Here is a 20,290-nt window from a genome sequence, read left to right on the forward strand (position 1 = left end):
GAAGACTGACTGCCTGCCCTGTTGTGAGGCAGAGATTAAAGAGGAGGCTGTTTTATGCTGTTTAAACAACCTGTGCTACTGGCCCGAGACCAAGGGCGGTAGACAGGCCTGAGTGAGGCTGATAGAGACCTTACCAGAAAAATAAGTGCTGTGGTGGCCGGGGAGGTGCTCTGTACTGACTCTTCTCTCTCTGCTCCTTGACAGTTCAGTCATCTGGCCGTCTGGGGAAGCATGCTGCTCTGGCTCGTCTTCTTCGGTGTCTACTCGGCCATCTGGCCCACATTCCCCATTGCACCCGACATGCTGGGGCAGGTCAGTATGAAGGCTTGGTAGCACAGCAGTGCTTGGCTGCTTCTCTGCCTCAGCCAGCACATGTGCTAGAGGCTTGTAAAGGATTGTATACTACTAAGAGCACTTGTACTTAACATTTTTTAAAGCTCTGTGCATTCATTGAGCTTAATCTCCTCATTAGAAGAGCTCTTTCTCCCTGAAGATGACATCATACACAATCATAGGCGCTGTAGAATCTACATGGCAAGACTCACTTCACTCGAATAGCGGTGAAATTGGCTCTTTGATTAATGCTTTCCTAGTTAGACTTCATCTTTTATAAAACTCTAGGTACAAATTTAGTTTTTGCTCTAGATTTGTGGGCTTTTTTTTCCATTATGGATTCTCTCTCCCATGTATTTTGGTGTAAGATTTTTCCCTTTCCCCTCCATTTGTTCAGAATTAATCAGAATTGACTTGAGAACAGCATGAGATGGTCAGAGGCAGAAGGGAAGCTGACCTGTTAATGGTCCCTCTATAACACCAGTGGAATGTTGGATTTGTTCCTTTAGTGTCAGCTGAGTTCCAGGTGGTGAAATTTTTCCCTTTGGCGTCATTATTTAAACCTGTGGTGAGCACAGTGAGTCACGAGCCTGTAAAAGTCACTCAAAAGCCTTGTGAATATTGAAAATAGTGGGCTTCAAGGAACAATGAAGAATTTAAAGATATATGGTAAAAAAATTATTCTGTAGAGCGGAACTGTGTCAAACTGACCCACAGAGTGAGTTTTACGTAGGAGTTGCCTCTTAAGCAAGGATGGGAGCAGCAGGTAAGTGGCCGACAGGCAAAACCTAACTTTTTGGATAACAATTCATGGTGTCATCTGTGTGTTTCACAGCACGTACCACAACAGCAGAGGTAGTTCATGTGTTGATGTATCAGGCAGAAATTTGGCTGAATATCCCGTTTGGTTATGCCGTTAACTTCTGCTTCAGAGCAGATTGTAGTGCTGCCATTAGGGTATCAACCTTTTTGTACATAAATGACAAGGTGAGCTATTTCTTCTGAAGATTCAGACTGTCAGTTTAATATTGCTTTTTTTTCCTCCACCAACATGGATTTCAAGTCCCTAAACAAAAAGATGACTTACATTAATAAAGCTCTGGTTTTCCTTGGATACATTTTAAAAATACATTTTTGAATTTAAAGTTTGAATTGATTTTCTGACATCATGACTTGGAGAGTGGTACTATATATAGATATAGTGTATATCTATATAGATATATATGGTTTGCATATTATGTTTTAGACACTATATTCTGGTGTGTTGTTGGATTTTCCTTGATCGAGGAAGTTGAATCAAGGAAGGTTCCTAAGGTAAAAGGAACTTGCTAACCACTTACATGAACTTCTACAAAGGCTTGTGAGTAATCAGATGCTGTCGTAATTCCAGCTTAAGGCGAAAAGTGCAATGATCATGCTAGGTTGCCTTGCTTCTTCCCAGTCTTAAGGTATTCTTTGCTCCTGCTGTCTGTCTCTCTGCATTTGCAAGTAATCAAGATATCTTAAAAGTAAAATGAGATGACAAAAAGGAATTCTTTGTTTTTTAAATATTCTTATGTATTTTTTTAAATGAACCAAATTCCAGAAGCTGTTAGGTATTTATTTTATGCAAATGCAACAGCACTTGTGAAGGGAGCTGTTCTAACTACTGTACTCATCTGATTTCTATGCCAGCCAGGACTTTGTGCCGTGAGTAAAAGGCACAGGATGCGCAAAACACTTTATTCTGCCCATTCATCAGATGTCAGCAGGGAGCCTTGCAGATATTTAATTAGGTGAAAAGATGTTTAATTTCTGCTGGGATTTACTGAACCATTTCCACAAAGTATTTCTTCCTTTTGGCCATCATTATGATGAGCATTGTCATTCAAAGAGTCAACATATTTCTTCTTTCTCCGCCGTATAGCTTCCTAATAGAATGCGTGTAATGCAATAAAACAAATATGTGATAAAAATGTCAATAGTCCTTCATAGAGGTTTTCCAATATCAAGACATCTGGTACTGTGGTAATAAACTCTGGTTGTTTTGGGGATACCTTTTCAGATATACAAATAATAGTTGCCTTTAGAAGGATCTGTAGGAATTATTAATGTTCCCATTAATGAAATGTTTTCAGGAAAATTAGTATTACTGTTTCAGCCTTGAGGAGAGAGGGTAAAAAGAATGGTTTTAAAATCTGTTTTTGGGAGAGTCATAGATTGTGGTTAATCCACAGTGCAGGTTAGCAATGTCTAGCTTTTTGTATTTCTGCTTTGTGATATATGTGGTCATAACTCAGAACTGGGATTTTGAGTTTGGAACTCATCTTAATGTCAGAGCGCATTCAGAAGACCTCCCTCACATGAGCCTTCCAGCCCCACCACAGCAGGAGGATGTTGTAGTTGGAGCTGCTGCACTTTCCATTTTCTTTTGTCCATCTGCTCTTGAGAATAAATGGTTGTTCCATCAGCTCTGCTTCTGTGGAGTGGAAGCAGATGAATGTAGGAACCACTCTAATGCTTTCCTAGCACTAATCCTTTATGGAAGACTTCATTTTCTTCTTTTCTCTTCTTGTTTTGATTCCAGTTGAAGTTGTCAAATTTTTGCTATGTTATCTGATTATTTATTTAGAGTTTAAGAAAACTGTGCATCCCTTTTGCCAGGCTGCTTTCTAAAGGATCCCGGCAGTGATGTCTGTTTGATCCTATGTAATGTGTCAGTAGCAGTACTTTCTCAAACTTGTGGTTCATCAAAGAAAGCATCTTCCCCTCTTAGCAAAGCTTCCTCTTCTTTTCTGTTTGTATGCCATTAGCATGACAGATCCACCTCAGCTCTTGCAGCAGATATTTGACTTTGGAAGGCGCTGTAGAGGATTTCATTTACGCTGCGTGCACGGCTGGTTTTGTGCTGACCTTTAGTCTGAAACTCTTTTTAAATCTTGCTGATTGAGTTCTTGCCAAAGCCGGTGAGAAACCCGCATGGGAAGACTTGAACAACACAAGACCAAGAAACAGCAACAACAAAAAGCTGGAGATTAGATGCTAATCATTTTTTTCAACATAATAAACAGGTTTCATGTTACAGCCTTCTCAAATGTTACTGAATGGTTCTGCCTTTTTTTTTCTTCTCTACACTTGTTTTTGTTGTGTTGTGTTTTGTTTTTTCTTCCAGGGGTTTCAGTTGTTTTCTCTTTGGCTTCTCATATTTCCACAGTGTTTGGAGCTAGTTAGAAAATTGGCTGCTTTGATTGTGGTTTGTCTGCAATCAGTTGCACATTACATTGTGGTGTCAGTGTTTTGTTCTGTGGAAATTCTTCATTCAGCTGTTAGTCAGAAATCAGACTTGGTCTGCAAATTGAGGTTCTTAATGCCTGCTGATCATGTTTGTTTTTATTATTATACACAGTGGTCTCCATGGCACTTGATGTGGTTTTGGAACTTTTCTGCCGTTTCAGTCTAGGCTCCAAGTAGACAAATTAGACTAATGAAGCATGCATATATTTTCAAGCATCTGTTGAAGGAGTGGATTTGTTGTTTTTATGATCCACACATGGCTTCCAGAAATGAATCTGTCATTTTTAGGTCCCTGGTGTGTTCTGTATCATACACCAAAAGGAGACACACAAAAAAAGAGATGGATGAAATATTTTTACTAACTTCTGAATGTGAAATCTGGGGATGAAACAATCTTACTTTCTGGAGGTTAACCCCCAAAACATGCCACTTTACCTGGTGGCAACTTTGTGACGAATCTGTCCTAGATATTTGTTAAAGGTATCCCAGAGTTCATTCATCTTTGAAAGTAGTGCAGCTGTTTCCAGTGCTGTGTTGGCCTTCCCTTGTAGATCCATATGAGAATAGGGTTATGCCGTGAGCTCATTCTGGTTCTGGAAGTGACGGTGCATGTCAGGAAAGTCAGCTGGCCTTGAAGTTTCTCTTAGTTTATCATGTGTGCATCTTTCCTATGTGGTTTGTTCCTGCTCAGTAGTGGCTGGTGAGCTGGTACATCAAATGGAAGAACAACAGGAAGGTGACTGTAGGTAAACTGCTACTCACAGACTGTACAGACAGCGTGCACGGGCTGTCAGCTGCTTTTCCTTCAGTGTTGTGATGAAAGCTGGGCCCTGGCCATGCTGTCTGACCAGTGTCTGTTTTGAGATCTGGTAGCTTTAACGAGTCTAAACACAACTCAGTAGCTTAAGTTGAAACATAGTGCATACAAAGGACATTTACACTTCTGCATGATCAGCAGATTAACCAGATTTTTTTGCTTTGGAGTGCAGTATCCAGGAACACAGGAACAAACTCCTTCATTCAGGACAAAATTGTAGTTCTGTGCTGATGGTCTGTGCTTCAAAAACTGCATCTTTTTTCAGTCTGAAGTACAAGGCTGCTCAACATCCTTCAAAATCTGCCCTAAATTGCTTTCTCGTGCATTTAAAAGCAAAAAAGTCTTGCTGTGTGCTCATAGGAAGATGTTTGTAAGACATCCTATTCAATATTTTCTTAATTAGAAACATCTGGCTTTTACATTTTAAAAAAGCAGCTACTGTATTTTACCAGACGCAGCGTACACTAGTATTCATTTCTACAAAAAGAAGTCTGTATTTTGAGCTATGTTGACAAGCAAGGAAAGACTGAGAATGCACGACTTGCCATAGTGGATCGGAGCATTTCTGATGTTGTCTGCGTTCAGCATTAGAACAGGGGAAAAATGAACTGCTCTGCAATGTGGGTTTGACATTTAAGACTGGGGTTTGTGCACATCCCTGTTTAAACAACAGAACTAACCTGAATTTTCATAGAATATAGAACTGCAGAATATAATGGTGAGGAAGGGGCCCACGAAGATCGTAAAGTCATATAATATCCTGAATTGGAAGGGACCTACAAGGATCACTGGGTCTAACTCATGGCTCCATGCAGGACCACCCAAAATCCAAAACCTGTGTTATGTCTGAGAACGTTGTTCAAACTATTTAACTCCAGCAGCAAGGGACTGTAACCACAGCCCTGGGAAGCCTGTTCCAGTGCCTGACCACCCTCTGGTGAGGAACTGGTTTTTTTATGTTAAGAGTAGTGAAGCACTGGAACAGGTTACCCAGAGAGGTGATGGATGCCCCATCTTTGGAGACATTCAAGGTCAGGATGGATAGGGCTCTGAGTACCTGATGGAGCTGAAGTTGTCCCTGTTCATTGCACGGGAGATAGACTAGATAACATTTAAGGGTCCCTTCCAACTCCCAAGAAGGATGTTGTGGGGGACCATGTCAAAAGCTCTACTGAAGTCCAGATAGATGGTATTGGTGGCCCTTCCCCTTTTTGTTGATGCAGTTATACTGTCATAGAAGGCCACTAGGTTGGTCAGACAACCAAGTAGCTGCATCCTGGATATATTGTTCAGAAAGATACTATGAAAGACAGTATCAAAAACTGTGCTAAAACCTCAAATAATCACACTTACTGGATTTCCTTGGTCAACTGCTTAGGTAGCATTGTCATAAAAAGAATTTAAGTTAGTTAAGCAGGGCTTTCCCCTTTTGAACATGTGATGGCTACAACTAATGTCTCTGTTGCCTTTTAAGTTAGAGTAATCTTTAATCTTATAATAGTCTTTAATCTTTATTTAAGATTATTATTATTATAACTGGGGAGTAGGCAAACAGTTTTTATGTCTTGAAAAGTGCTTGGCCTCTTTGATACCTTTTGCCGATCAATTTTGTAGGCTAACAGTGGGCTACATAAGGGATATAGGGAGGGCTGAAGGGCAGTGCTATAGGCTTTGTAGCCAAAAAATCTGTCTCTGCCTTTGCACAAATTCACTGTTCATCACTTCTGTCTGTGGCTGTCATATGTAGGAACTAATCACACTGCAGGCATTGTGCTGGCATCAAACAGCGACCTGTTCCTACACAGAGTTTGTTGTCTTGATAGTCTGGAATTGTTGAAGGTGGGTAGGAGAGAGAATATGAAAGTGGACAGAGCAACATCCTTTGGTTCTTATAATCTCAAAGAAAAAGAAAGAAAGGTGGGAGGGCAATTGCCCATGTAAGATGATTTTTAAAAATACATTTAAAGTTCACAGTAATGAAGTTGTTGCTACTTTAAAAAATAATCTGAACATCAGATGGGATCTATTCCAGAGCGTGACTGTGTGTTGGAATTAGTGGTTTTATAGCTTGTTCTGGTCACACTTAAGTCGTTTTGTTTTCAGACGGATGCAGTGGAACCCAAATAGCAGATATTTGGGGTTTTCTTGGGATGTTGTTTTCTCCTTCGTTCCTTGGAGACACGAGGGCTGTGTTATGTTTTTATTTGAATTTACTTTGATGTATTAAGTGTTGTTTTGTTGTTTTTTTTTTTTGTAGGGGGACTTAGTTTTGCTGAATTTGTGCTCCACATCCTGTGCTAGTTGGGTTGCATTTTTGTGAGAGCCAGGCATAACTATTTTCTATGGGAAAAATATTTCCAGATCAATTTGAAACATACCTTTATTCCCTTTCCTCCCTACAGTATATGTTTCATGAGATCATTTTTTCCCAATTGTATCATGTCAAAATTTGATCCAAAAAGCCCTGAGGAGTGGAAATGATCTTTCTTATGTTGTGCTAAGACTGACGTGGGTACACAGGCTTTAGGAGCAGCAAACCTGAAGCAGCGCAACCCTCCTGAGTGCCCCATGCATGGCTGTGGGTCAGACAAGGCAGTATGTCCCCTACTGATTTCCTGTCCACTTGGCAGCCAGCAGCAGCACCGTTATCTTGTGCTACTTCTCTGCTAGGGAATGTGGTGAAGATAAAAAGCAGTTCTAAGCTGAATGCTGTGAGCACTGAGAGTGTTTTTGGATGTCTGTGAAGCGGGTCAGAATGCACCTATTTGTCTTGTAGAGTGTAATTTACCAGATCTGTGTATCACTTGAGCTGGTATGTCTATGGCAGTAATCTCATCAGAAGACTTAGGTAGGTGTCTATGGACTATGGTGGTGCTAAGCAGACATCCGCATGCACTTCTAGTGGGTTGTGTTTTCCAGAGAGTAACATGTAATTGGGTGGGATTGAGGGGAAACAAAGACTTGGAATATTACAGGTGCTGTCCCTAAAATCATACCTGACATGTGAGGACCTGCTCGTTATCCAATGTGCTACCATTCTTCTCTGTAGCATAAAACGCAACAATAGTAGCCCTCAGTTGCTTGATGTTGGGAATAGGGTGTTTTCTACTGCTAAGAGCTGCAATCTCCTGCCAAACATGCTGTAGGGAGCACAGATCTGGATTTACAGCCCTTTTGCAATATGTCTGAAGGCAGTCATGTTTTCAGAAGGATCCTAGGAAGAGAGAGAATGAACACCTACCAGTCATCAGCACCACCTGTATCAGTCCATGAGGTGCACCCAACTCTGAGCCAGGAAACGAGATTTCTGTCTAGAGGAAAGGAAATGAGCAGAAGGGATTGAATGGAGAAATGTTGGTGTTCAAAGTTTCCATTCTGTATTAAGTCCATTGCTTGCCATTATACAGGTGGATTGTGAAATGTGTGAGTGACCAGAAGAGGATAATGTGGTTAGCAGAGCGTAATTTTAGACTCTTGAAAAAGTGACTGTCACCACTGCAAAAACTTTGTCTGAGAAGTTTTTTGAATAGCATCTAAAAAACATCTAAAGGGTTGCATTTTGGTGTTTCTTTCAATGGTCCCTGTGGTTTCCATATCTTTGAAAATGGTTATTTTCTGTGTTTTGACCATTAATATATGTACACACAGCAGAAGAGCTAGTGCTGTACATTTCATTTCCACATGTGGAAGAAATATTCTTGTTAAGAGGTTTTGAGAGTATTTGAGAGAGATGTACCAAAAAGGAATATGTTCCACTTTTTTTTCCTGTGTCCATAACTTCAACTTCAAGTTTTGTTTCAACAAATTTGTAGTGAGACAAAATCTTATTGAAGCTGATGGGTCTAACCAGTGCCATTCATTCAGAATATCGTAGAATCTCAAGGTTGGAAGAAACCTACAAGATCATCCAGTCCAACCATCCTCCCATCACCACTGCTACCACAAGCCACTAAACCATATCTCATAGCTCCTCATCCAGACTCCTCTTGAACACTGCCAGGGATGGCAGCTTGACCACCACCCTGGGCAGCCATTCCAGTGCCTGACCACTCTCTGAGAGAAAAAGTTTTATACATTTTCTCTGAGAGAAAAGGTTTTAATATACGTGAAGAGCAGATGAATTCTTAAAATACTGGTGTCTTCACACAAACTGAAAGGTGTATGAAAGGCAGCCCCAAAATCTAAAATGATTTCTAAAGTGCCAGTGACCATATCTAGGGACAAGTGTATTTGTTGTCAACTGTGCACATAAAAGAATGTGGAAGTGTAATGAAGTGGAAGTGGAAGAGGGAGGACTGAGGGGTAACTGAAGTGAAATTACTGGCTGGATTTAGAGTTGGGACTGTGAAGAACAGGTGTGTTCTGGTCTTTGATGTTAGTAGTCAGAAAAATGTGACGAACTCATGTTCAAATAAGCAGAATTGCTTTAAAGAGATATGCAGTCTCATCAGCTTCTCCTATTGAAAATGGTCTATAAGGATTCAAATTTAGCCAACTGCAATGGGCAAGACAAAGTAAATGATAACCAATAGTGGATGTCGATACAGTTTGTTTCATAACCAGATAGATTAATTGTGCTATTCTAATTGATTATTCTAACTTGCTTGTATCACAGCATTACATTCCTTAGGTCTCACCTCATCCCTACAGGGAGGTTGCTGATTACCTGGCAGGAAGCTGAAACAGTTCCTGCTGTGCCACCACTCAGCCTCAAGATCAAGGTCCCTGGCCATTCCTTGGCATTCATAGAATCATAGAATGGTACGGATAGGAAGGGACCTTAAAGATCAACTAGTTGCATCTTCATGTCCAAATTCCCTGGCGTGTTTCCTCCAGCCATCATACAACACACAGTGGACTTGTTGATGTTGAGAGCCCTTGTGCCATACACAGTGGAATTCATATTGGAAGGTGGAAATGGACTGGAGCCCAGAGGTTTGCTATGTACAGTCTATGAGCATTAAGAACTGTAGAGAGGTTGTAGTGTTGTCTGTAACAAGAGTTCTTCTCCGTCTTTTGTAACTGATTAATCTGTTGGATTGAACAGTGCAGAGAAGTTCAAGTTAACCTTCTCGATATTCATTATGGAGATTCTGAGCTTCCCTTGAAGTAGGCTATAAGCAGATCTGTATAAATTTGTCGGCTAAAATGGTATCTACAATTGCATTTGCAGTTACATTTTACATCAGAATCTCTTTAGATGCTACTTTAAGAAAGACAAGAGAGGTTGTGAGAGAGAAAGAAATGTCAAGAGGGGCAAAGGGAAACAAGAGCTGCGGAGGACATTGCCTGAGTTAAATTATGCTCATTAATTCAATTTGAGTCAGGAATGTGTGTAAATAAACCCTGGCAGCTGCAGCAGCTCTCATTTCTGCAGGGCTTTGGCAGGAATGCAGGGGCCAATGGACATGAAATCCTGGCGCTCTTTTGAGAAATTGCAGGCAGACAGCTCTGCGGCCGGGAGAAAGAACAATCAAAGATTTACTGAGAAGATGTAATCACTTTAAGCAGACTTGAAGAGTGTGGAGTTTCAGACATGCAGATTTGGAGGTAAAAACCAAGTTATTGGAAAACCATGGGGCTTACCTAATTCTCCTGGGCTAATGGCATTATTCATGTTCCGAATGTCCAGCCTCAAAATGGAGTATGAGTATTGTAGCTGCACCATTCAATATCTTCTTAGTAAACTGAGCAGTGTCCTTTCACAGCTAATTGTCTAATTTGTGCTTTATAGATAAAGTGAAATACGTTGGCCGCATGTAGTGACCTGTCTTGTATCCTGGGAAGTTCAGCCTTTGGTCCTCTTCCTGCTGCTGTGTCCATATGGATGCATTCTGTGATTTCCATCACTTGATGTGGTCCTAGGATTTGTCCTGTCAGAAACATTCAGAGGACAGATATCTCAGTGGGTGCTGAGCTGAGGAAGGGAGGTGGGGGCTGGTTCTGCAACGGTTAATGAGTGATGGACGGGTGGTCACATCAGCTGCACTTCTTTATTAGTAGCAGTCACTGTTTGTCAGACAGTGCTTTGGGTCTGAGCTTGGTCTATTGGCTCTGTACAAAGAACAACTGGAAGCTATGTCAACAGTCCCTGAAAAAAAAAAAGAAGGATCCTTGCTTTTGTTGGCTTTCAGCTAGGATTTTAAATAACACTATCACCTAGAGCTAAAACCATTTGAACTTTAATATTTGAGGTATCCACTGATCAAAACGTACCAAACAGTGGAAAACTCATAGCTTCTTTATTGATATATGCAAAAACAGGACTTTTTTTTCCTGAGATGAAAGCCAATTTCACTGTAGTTCCTCTATTCTGCAGATTATTTTATCCCATTTCCACTGCCTTCAAATATTTGCGTATCTGAAACTTTCTTAAAAGTGTGCTTGCAAGGTGCCCTATGTAAAAACAAGACCAAGTGAGGTCAAAGCTATAGAGCAAAAGATGTGAACAAAAGCTTGATAGTGGCAGTACTAATGGTTAGTGTTTGGATTTTCATTGCACTTTGGACTAGCTTCTTTTGCAGTGCATACACAGGTGCAATGTATTTAATTTGAATTTTTTTTAAGAGTAACAAAGTATGTCAATAGCACTTGAAATTTCAAAGTAGGGATTGTAAATCACGCTTTGAAATATGAAGCTTCCCGCTGTCATTTTCTGTTCTTGCTGGGTGTTGTACAGGTACCAAGGTATGGCCAGTGATGAAACCAGAAGGTGCTCAGTGATGTTCACAAGCAAGAAGATAAAGAGCTTTTGAACTGACTTGTGTTTTTGTAAATAGCTGTCTCACAGAAAAAGAAGCAGAGCTGCATTAAGTCTATTGACTGACTTAGGTCATGTTTTTCTTACTGCTCTGTGGGAGAAGAATACTTGAGCAGACGGGAGATTTTACACCACTGAGGTAGGAGCACTGATGGACACTTGGCTGTGTGGATCATAAAAACAGGGAACTATGAAAGGCAGCTCTCTGGTCAAGCAAAGAGACAGATTCACATGCAACCCTTGCATTAATTATGTTTAAAATGGCGTAAAACCAACAGCATGCTGAAGTTTATTGGTCCTTCAGACAGATTAATTACAAGCTTGTCATAAATCTGTTTCTTTTAGTATGGCAACTATCTGCCTGAGCAGTGGTCAGAGCTCAGAGCGAACTGCTGAGAGTTTTCTGTGTTCTTTCATACTCCCCTTCGTCTAAGCTGTTGTTTACATCCACTATCACTTTGCCCCTTTCAGCCTAACTCACTCCCGACTCTCCTGGCTTCAAACCCCATCTAACGTGAGGTTCAGCAATGGGAGAGCACAGGAGCTGCTCACACCTGCTGCCTTTCAATAGCTGCCTCTGGGCCAGTAGCCTCTGGCTGGCTTTGCCATTCTTGGAAAAACTGAATTTTAATGACTTTGCTCTTGTCAAGAGCAGTGTAAGGAATGCTCTCTCCTCGGTCTCAGAGCAGTGTCTGAAGACACGTGTGCGACTCCCCTGGAAGCCTGTGCTTGCTCTTCGCCTTGGCTGGAACAAAACTGGCTGTGATTTGTATTCTGCCTGCTGTGGGCTCCCCTGCTGATGTGCAGAGCAGCATCTAATACTGGAGTCTGCACACAGCACAGCCTCATCCTTGTGGCTGCTTTCCTCTGGGCCTCCCCGTGGCAGCCCAGGTGCCTATGGCCCAGCACCCCAGAACATCTCCCAGCAAGTGCCCTTAGTGCAGCTGCATTGATGAAAGCTCGCAGCTGCTCCACCCACAGTGCTTCAGCACATCATTTCTGCTAATGCACACGTATCTGCTTTGTTGATATGATTTTTTGTTACTTTCTGGGACTTGCAATGGTTTTGCTTTAGCTTCTCAGAGCTGGCTGCGGAGCAACCTTTGCAGCCTGAAGTAGAAGTCCTTGCCTCTTCAGCCAGCTCCTTGCAGGGCCCCTGGGCCGAGCAGGGCTGACAGCCACAGCCCTGCTTCCCCAGCCCCACACCTGCTGCGTTAACAGCCAGGGGAAGCTGCTCCCTTGCTGCAGACCGTGCATATTCCAGCCGGGCTTCAAAAGAGCGGAGAGGACTCGGGGGAGGAATTCTGTGAGCAGAGCAGCTGTCACAGCAGGGGACTGAAGGGCATTTTCCAGAGTGCCCCCAATTAATTAGTGTTACAGTGGCTACAGCCTCTCACAGCAGCCCAGGTACGACCGAGTGCCAGCGCTGCAGGGAAGGCCCTGAAGAGCCATTTCAGCCAGTTCTTTGCTTTTCGTTTGATTCCTTCCATTTTTCCTTTTTCTTCCAAAGGGATTCAACGAGGACAGGAGTCATGGCCTCACTGAAAGGGAATTTTATCACAGTAGAATACATTACTGAGTTACAGCCCTTCTTTGCTGCTTTGCTACTGCTGGCCATTTGTGTAATCTGTTAAACAGTCTGGAAAGTTAGAAATGTCTTTGCCAGAGCTCAGCTATAAAGCATGAAAACCAGCTTATGCCGTCTTAAGTTGAAAAATCAATTGGGTCTAACGTCTGCCTGCATTGCTATGCTGTGGCCATCTCGGTGACTGGCAGAGCTGTTCACATGCCATGCCTGCGCTCTGCTATCAGGATTTAGCTTCCCAAAGCCCAGCTGGCCTCACATAGTCTGTGTGCTTTGGGGGTTTTGCCATTTGTTAAATCAGATATGCAAAGAGCTTTCCTCTGTGCGCTTCCAAATGTAGGACTTCCTCCTTCCAGTCTGCACTGGCCGGCATCTCAAACTAAGTAATTCTTAGCCAGGGCCCAACAATAGCTTTTAAATCTGTCTTAAAGTTGTAAAGCAAGACAATAAAGTTTATAGCGATGAAGAAAGAAGATATTCCCACTTCTTATCTTAGTCATGAACCAGTAGATGCTTTTTACCACATAATATTATCAGATAAGCTGTTTAAACACCAGATTGAAGTATTTTTAATCAAACTAGTTCCATTAATTGAATGATTTTTGTTTCTGCCAGTGGAGGTGGATGCTTTTGTTGTTAGGAGCCTTGGGTTGGAAGGCTTGGAGGATGGGGAACATTAGTGTGTTAAAGTAATTATTGCTGTGATTTTACAGACTAATAGCTCGTGACCTTTCCCTGCCTCTCATTGGAAAGCTGGAGATTTCCCCTCGGTGGTAATCTAAATCTCCTATTGTTGAATTTTTATGGTGAAAAAATCCCAAGTAGCCATCAACTTTCCCCTAGAATCTTGCTGTGGTCTTGAGCAGTGTCCTTCTAAAAATCTAATGGGTTTTACTGTGAAACTTTAACTCTGCTTTTGTATGTGCAATTTACAGTATGGTAGCTATTATGTTTGCATATCTGACTTCAAACAATCCCTTGCAGTGTTGTGTAATTTCTTTCATGACTTGCATACATGTGTCATACTTGATATTGCTGCTTTCTCTGCTCTACACAGGATGATTTGTTCCTTCTTTGTTATGGGGGAAGAAAACACAGTAACTACTCATTCACAGAAAATATGACAGAGTGAATAGTTGAACACAGAACAGTAGCGAAGGTGTGGTAATTTTAAGCCCTGCTTAATTAGCGCTCTATCCCACCGCACTATCCTCAGCAATCAAATAATGCAGAGTGCAGAGCTGCCATATAAATTATTAAAATCTGTTCCTTGGAGAAGAGAGATGTTCCTAACTCAAATGCAATAAAGATTTATTGGATTTTCTGATAGAGGGAACTGAGTAAATACACAGTGGGGAAAAAAGTTACAGGGGGCCGTCCACCAGTGACCAGGTGGTTAAAAAGAAACCTTTGTGAGGGATATCATTTCTTAAATTGTATGCAACATTTTGATGATGGTATCAAAATGCAGTTCATCAGCTGTGTATTGCTCCTCCTGCAGAGGAATTATATCAGTGCTAGTTCAAAAGAACTGTTTTTCCCTAGCTGCTCTATTTCCTAGGCAACTTAAACTATTGCTTCAGTTTCCCGTTATTTTCCCATCCATCTGTTGTCTACCTATTTTTCAGTGTCTACTGTTGTGTATTCCCTTCAAACTTATTCATGGTCTTTAAGTGAAAGAGGAATCAAACCGCTGTCTTTTCTGCCTTCAGCTGCACTCAGCATTGTTCTCTTCTGCTTCTTCCAGTGGTCCCGTTGCCTGGAAAACACATCCTTCATTGCCTTTCCAACTCCGTTACATCCATGCACCTTCTGTTCAGTAACCTCTTGGTTTCCTCTGACATCTCATAAATCACACCAGTTTTCCTATCAGCCTCTCAGTGCTCCCTGTGTCTTCTTCGTGGTGTTCCCTCAATCACTGTGATACTGATAAACCCTCTGTGCTATTTCCACTACTCCCCATCACCCAGTATAGTCTTTGGACAAGGTCTGTCCTCTCCATATTGGATGGTCATCATAACTGATTTTCAAGCCAGTGGCTTTTCTGTCTTTTGTTGTTGTTGCTGCTGTTTTTCACAATGTTGGTGTTATTTTTCTAGTACAAGCTACCTCTTGTCCCAAGCTGTCACGTTTCTTTTGCCATCTCTGTTTCTGTGGAAATGTGGTTGTACACAGCAAGCTACAGTTCTCTTTTAATTAAATGAGGTGTTAATGAGAGAAAGCAAAACAGATTCCAACCAGAGCATCCTAGCAGAATAGCAACTGGGTTGGACAGAAGTGTCCTAACATCTGCCGGCTTTGAGCCTTTTAAAGCAATAATGGTGTTTCATTCTGTGTAGCAGATGCCACTGAGATACAGTGTGTTGGTGAGCCATGGTCACAGGTACCCTGCAACACCATGTTCGCCTCCAGTTTCACTGCCTGACTCAGGGAAAGCAGTGCAGTGGGTTTTAATTAGAATATTACTTCTTAGTGCTGAATAATGTGAAGAGTGTGCTAGACGGTTCTTCATTAAATGTGTGGTTGACAAGTACTTGTAAATAGTGTTCAAAATAGATGTGCGACTGTGATATCTTATTAATAGTCTTCTCCCAGCATGTGTAAAAATTTGTCAAGAAGTACATCAAAAGGGTTAAGAACTCAAAGAAGTGGTTAAGGATCAAATGCCTCCACAGAGGAAGAGGGAACTCAAGACTGAATAATGCTGTGAGCTTTCCTGGAACAGAGCACTGCCAGCTGCTGTTATAATCCCATCACTTTCAACAGGCACACAGTGAGTCTGGGACCATCTTGTCTCCCAGTTCAGTATTAAATGAAGTTTTGAGGCTGGCACGCAGGGTTATGTCATCCTCTTGATGAAGTGGCCTGTGTTGTGCATCCTCACACATCTGTAACCACTTAGGAATGCCCCTAAAGTTTTCCAAACTGTGACAAACCACAGGATGAACAAGGGTAGCTCAGGGATAGTGGAGGAGGAACACCGGATTTTCTAATGAATAAGCCTTCGGTCCAGAAGGCAGTAAATAACTTCAGAGGAGAGACTTCTGCTCTGACTAAGCACTTTGCTTTTTCAAGAAGCAAATCTTATTAATGCTTTTTCACTGGAACTCCCTTTGCGTGGCTTGTCCTGACCAAACGTTTGGACTTGTGCCTCTTGCAGACAGCTTGCAAAGCAAAGCACAACAGCAGTAGAGCAGGATGTGAGGTTTGTACAGCTGCTGGTCTTGTTGTAGTTGTACTGGGCTGGGAGAAAAACAAAGCGACACAAGTAGGTGTTTTGTGAACACCTGAAGGGGCTGACGCTTCTTCTGAAAGTTACTTTTCCCCTGTTTGATTTTCCCTTCTCTACTCTCTTATCTTTCCTTCTGCCTTTTCAGGTGACTCTGCATCCTTCGTTGCCAGCATTCCTTGGTCCTGGAGAGATCAGGAAATGGGTGCCATTTCCCATAGTGTTTGAATTACAGTGGCTGGCTGAAGGAGTATAAAACACAGGCCAGTCCATTACTCAATCTTGCAGGCCCCACTTGAACTTCTGTGGTGATCATGGTCTGCCTCTTATTTCAGCCAAGTGTAATTTGGGAAGCACTAGTGCAGAGCAAGGAATTGATGACCACTTTTGTACCTTTAGTCAGGCCTCAGTAGTTTTACTGATGCTGCCCTAGTGATTATTTTGCATTGGACTGTATTACTGATCAGATGAGTATCATTTTACTAAGAAGGGTCAATAACAAATAGCTTGCTTGATGCTGAGTCCTTTAATTCAAACATGACAGCAAGGTGTTGTGTCAGAAACTTCCAGCAACCCCCAGGGCATTCAGCAGAGCCATGATAGGGCACTTGATGCTCACAATGTATTCCTTTCTGGTGAAACAAAATCCCTTCCTTCACCTGAGGTGCCAGCCTTCCCGTTAAACCCCTTCCCAGTACAGGTTCAAAATCAGCTGAGCTCTGCTGGCATCCTGTGCACCAACAGCTCTCTTATACTATCTCAGAGCTGATCAAGAGCAAGGACATAGGCTCACACCCAGCTGCCCCTGTCTGCTCTAAGTTACTTCCCAACTTGATCACAGCTATTCTTTTTAAAACAGTAGAATGGAAAGGATTAATTTTTAAGGGGAGATTCATTGCATTCTTCCCTGGGGAAATATAAGGTATTAATTCAGATATGCAGTTGCATCTTAGAGTTAAAAAGCATTTTTGCATGCTGTTGCTAAAAGCTGTCCTCTCTGTGCTAATTATTTCTGTCCCTGAACTCTCCAAATTCCTCTGTTTTGGTATCCCAAATTCCCTAATCACATACTTTCAATCTTTCCAAGTTTCAGCAGCTAAAATTTTCTTTCCTATCCATTAATCAGACTCTGATCTTTTCAAATTCCCCTTCAAGCTTCTCCTCCTGAGCTGTTTCTAGTTTAGTGTTGCCAAATCCTGCCATTTATTACAAGCAATGTGAGCTTGGCCTTTGCTCAGGAGGCCATAGGAGCAGGAGAGCATTTGCAATATACTCCTCCTACCTCAATATGCTTTGGAACTCAAGTAAATCTGGCTGTCTGCTGTACTATAGCATGAAGGAAATTGCTGTGCTCGTCAGGCAGAAATTCCGTATTTTCTATATTCGTCACATCATAGCTGTGAATGTATGTACCTCTCACTACACTTTCTGTTATTTGGTGTTACTTTGGGCAGGTAACACATTTATCATATAAGACAACTGAGCTTCTAAGTGTTACTTTGAGCCAAGGTAGGAAGAGAACCTGCTAGAGTAAATAGAGAAAAAAATAAGCTCTTAGCTGTACTGCTTGAAGAACAAGCAGCCTGTACTGTAGGCTTTGTGAACCCACACTAATGCCCTTATGTTTTGCATTTGCTCAAGCATTAGTGCTGATTTCTGCTAGAAAAGAAGCCCGCTTTCACCTTTTCAGTAACACAGATGAAGTGCTATTGTGTGGGGGTTTACTGCCTGGTAATGTTGATATAGAATACCCTACTTGTACACCCTGAGCTAATAAGCGTCAGTGAAGCTGACAAACTGGACTAGTGATGCTCTGTTCCTGATCTGCTCTGGGGAAATAAAACTCTGTAAAATAGTCAGGAAAGGCCTAATTACGCTACTGATTTTTCTTTAATGCAACTCCAGATCTTTCCAACTTTCCAATTGAAATGCATTCTAATAAAATAAAGTGAATGTGGTTTTCTACTTTTACTTGTACTCCTACAGTGTGTTGCACTTTCCATGTATATAGGCATTGGGTGAGCTCTCTCCGTCAGTGCAGAGATAGCTTGACTCCAAACAATGCTGCTTGTTCTTTGGCCTCTTCTGACAGGCTGGTTTTTCTCTGTGGTCATCCTCATGGTCAGATGCTGAATGGAAGTTGCATAGGCCTCATCTTGAGTGAGTAAATAACAGTGCTGATAGAATGCAAGAAGTCTTTTCTCTCCTTTGCCTAAAACCATCATTTCGCAAACATCAGCAGAAGCTCCCAGCAGCTGTGGTCTTACAGAGGCTCTGAGTCTGAGCAGGAGGAGAAAATCCCCAGCACAGGCCAGCTGTTGGCCAGAGGCAGAAAGGCCGTAGACTGTTCTCATATATTGGTCACTGGAGCTCTTCACTTGAATAGCAGCTGTAGCAGAGACCAGATGAGAGCCCCAGCTACCCACAGCAATATACTTTCCGCTGGTTGAGCCCTGGGTTACTTTCTCCTGTGGGTTTTGTACAACACTTTAATATACTGTGTAACACTTGAGGGCACTTGGAGCCTCTCTTCTCTATCTGCCTCCACAGTTCAGTGACATCTGAGTGAACTTTAATACTGAGACTGGCTCTTCAGCCAAATGTGTTTGAATTTAGCCAGTGTATTTCTCAGTTTAGAAAGGGACAGGCAGAACAAAGAATGATAAACCTAATCCTTATTCTTAACGCAGAGGCTAAATAGACACTTCTGTTACTTGTTTGGCACAAAATTCTGCTGTTATGATTTGGAGCTAAGATGATAAAGTAGTTTGAGTCCTTTTGTCATACCAGGACCGTATGATGTATGGTGAGAGCTCTGCCAGAGAACAGCACTGCATCCCTGGGAATGAATCATTCTTCTTCCCATGCTAGGATCTGCTGCTGACCTCAGCGTGCCTTATGACTGTTTTCATCATCTTTTTCCGAAGTACATAAATACCCAACTTCTGCACATTGCAGATCCTTTTGTTGATATGTTTAATGGGTTCAGAAGCGTGATTGTATTGAGTGTATGTACCTCAAGGGCTTCTTGGGCTCTTGTGTCTTGATCCTCCCGTCAATCTTCATATTGCTTATGGTTAACTATGTTGGTGGTAAGTTAGGCTAAGCTCCAAACAGGGACCTGAGAACGAGTTCTCATTACTGAATGGACTCTGAATTAGGCTCAATGTGTTACAGCCCAGGCTCCAGGGAGATGCACGGACTTGATGAGTTCCATCTCCAGCCTGAGTGCAATTTTAAAGTAAGGCCAATGGCCTGCAGTGCAAGAGGAGAGCATGCAGGTCACCACATTTAACAAACCAATGTGAATTAGTCAGTCTGATCTTCCTGTTCAGCTTAGACACCGCTATTAATTAGGTGGACGATTCTCTAAAAACTCACAGAATGTCCTGAAGAGTGTTTTCACAGTTTGGTAGAGTAATCACACCTGTTTCCTCCAGTTGAGGTGTTCCTCTAGTAGCTGTGTTCACTCCTCTATATTGCAGAGTAAGTGGTGTAACAGAGCATAGTCTCTGAGTTTGTGAGTAGTGCTGCATGTGGGGAAAGCACTTCTTTCTCCCATGGTTCTACAGCAGTGCAGTGCAAAGAGGAGCATGTGCTTGCAAACCAGAACCATCTTGGGAGTATTTCCTCATTTGTGGTAAGATCTTACTCCATTAGCTATATGATTGATTCTCTTGAATGGAATGCATTCTCTGCCACGCTGTACAGGGCAGTATCTCTTTTTGTTAATTACTCATGTTTATCTTCATGTTGAATCCCATCTTGCCATTTGATTTTTCATGTAAGGTTTTTATTGGCAGTTGTTAGATGTAGTGATTTAGCAGCAGTGTTTCTTCAAGAGGCTTTGCTATCACTGCAGCTGTTTCTTTTGAGCTATATTTAGCTCTGCAATGCCTATGTTAATTCGGAAGTTCTCTTTTGGAAAAGATATGCTTAGTTTTATCATTCTTTGAAAAGCTGGGGAGTACTTTCAGATGTACTTAAAAAATGATGATGTTTCTGCTTGAAAAATTAAAGCTCTCAGGGCCTTATTTCTGCCTGGTGCTTCTGCAGGCAAGATATAATTAGTCATCTGAAAACTCTTGTTAAAAAAAAATCCTCTGTATAAATGCAAAGAACTGAGAATGAAAGGATTTAACTGACTGACTGTAGAAGGACACAGGCCTATTGAATGTCAAGTAGGTAACCCCTACAGCTCCATACCCTATGCTGTATGTACCTCCTAGAGTTCATATAGCCTGCACCTTGCCTTAAAACAAGGGGAGAGGAATAAAATAAGACCAGATGTGG

The 20,290-nt window shown here is 41.9% G+C and overlaps 1 protein-coding gene across 5 annotated transcripts in view; it reads left to right on the forward strand.

Annotated features, from left to right (window-relative positions):
- ATP8A2 (ATPase phospholipid transporting 8A2) overlaps positions 1-20,290 on the forward strand; it is a 280,358-nt gene that overhangs the window by 192,196 nt on the left and 67,872 nt on the right. For all 5 annotated transcript variants that reach the window (XM_015852108.2, XM_015852111.2, XM_015852110.2 and 2 more), the window contains one exon: positions 205-312. In XM_015852108.2, coding sequence (XP_015707594.1) covers positions 205-312 — 108 coding nt within the window. The remainder of the gene's footprint in view (positions 1-204; positions 313-20,290) is intronic.

The sequence above is a fragment of the Coturnix japonica genome, chromosome 1 (assembly GCF_001577835.2).
Source record: "Coturnix japonica isolate 7356 chromosome 1, Coturnix japonica 2.1, whole genome shotgun sequence".
Taxonomy (NCBI): domain Eukaryota; kingdom Metazoa; phylum Chordata; class Aves; order Galliformes; family Phasianidae; genus Coturnix; species Coturnix japonica.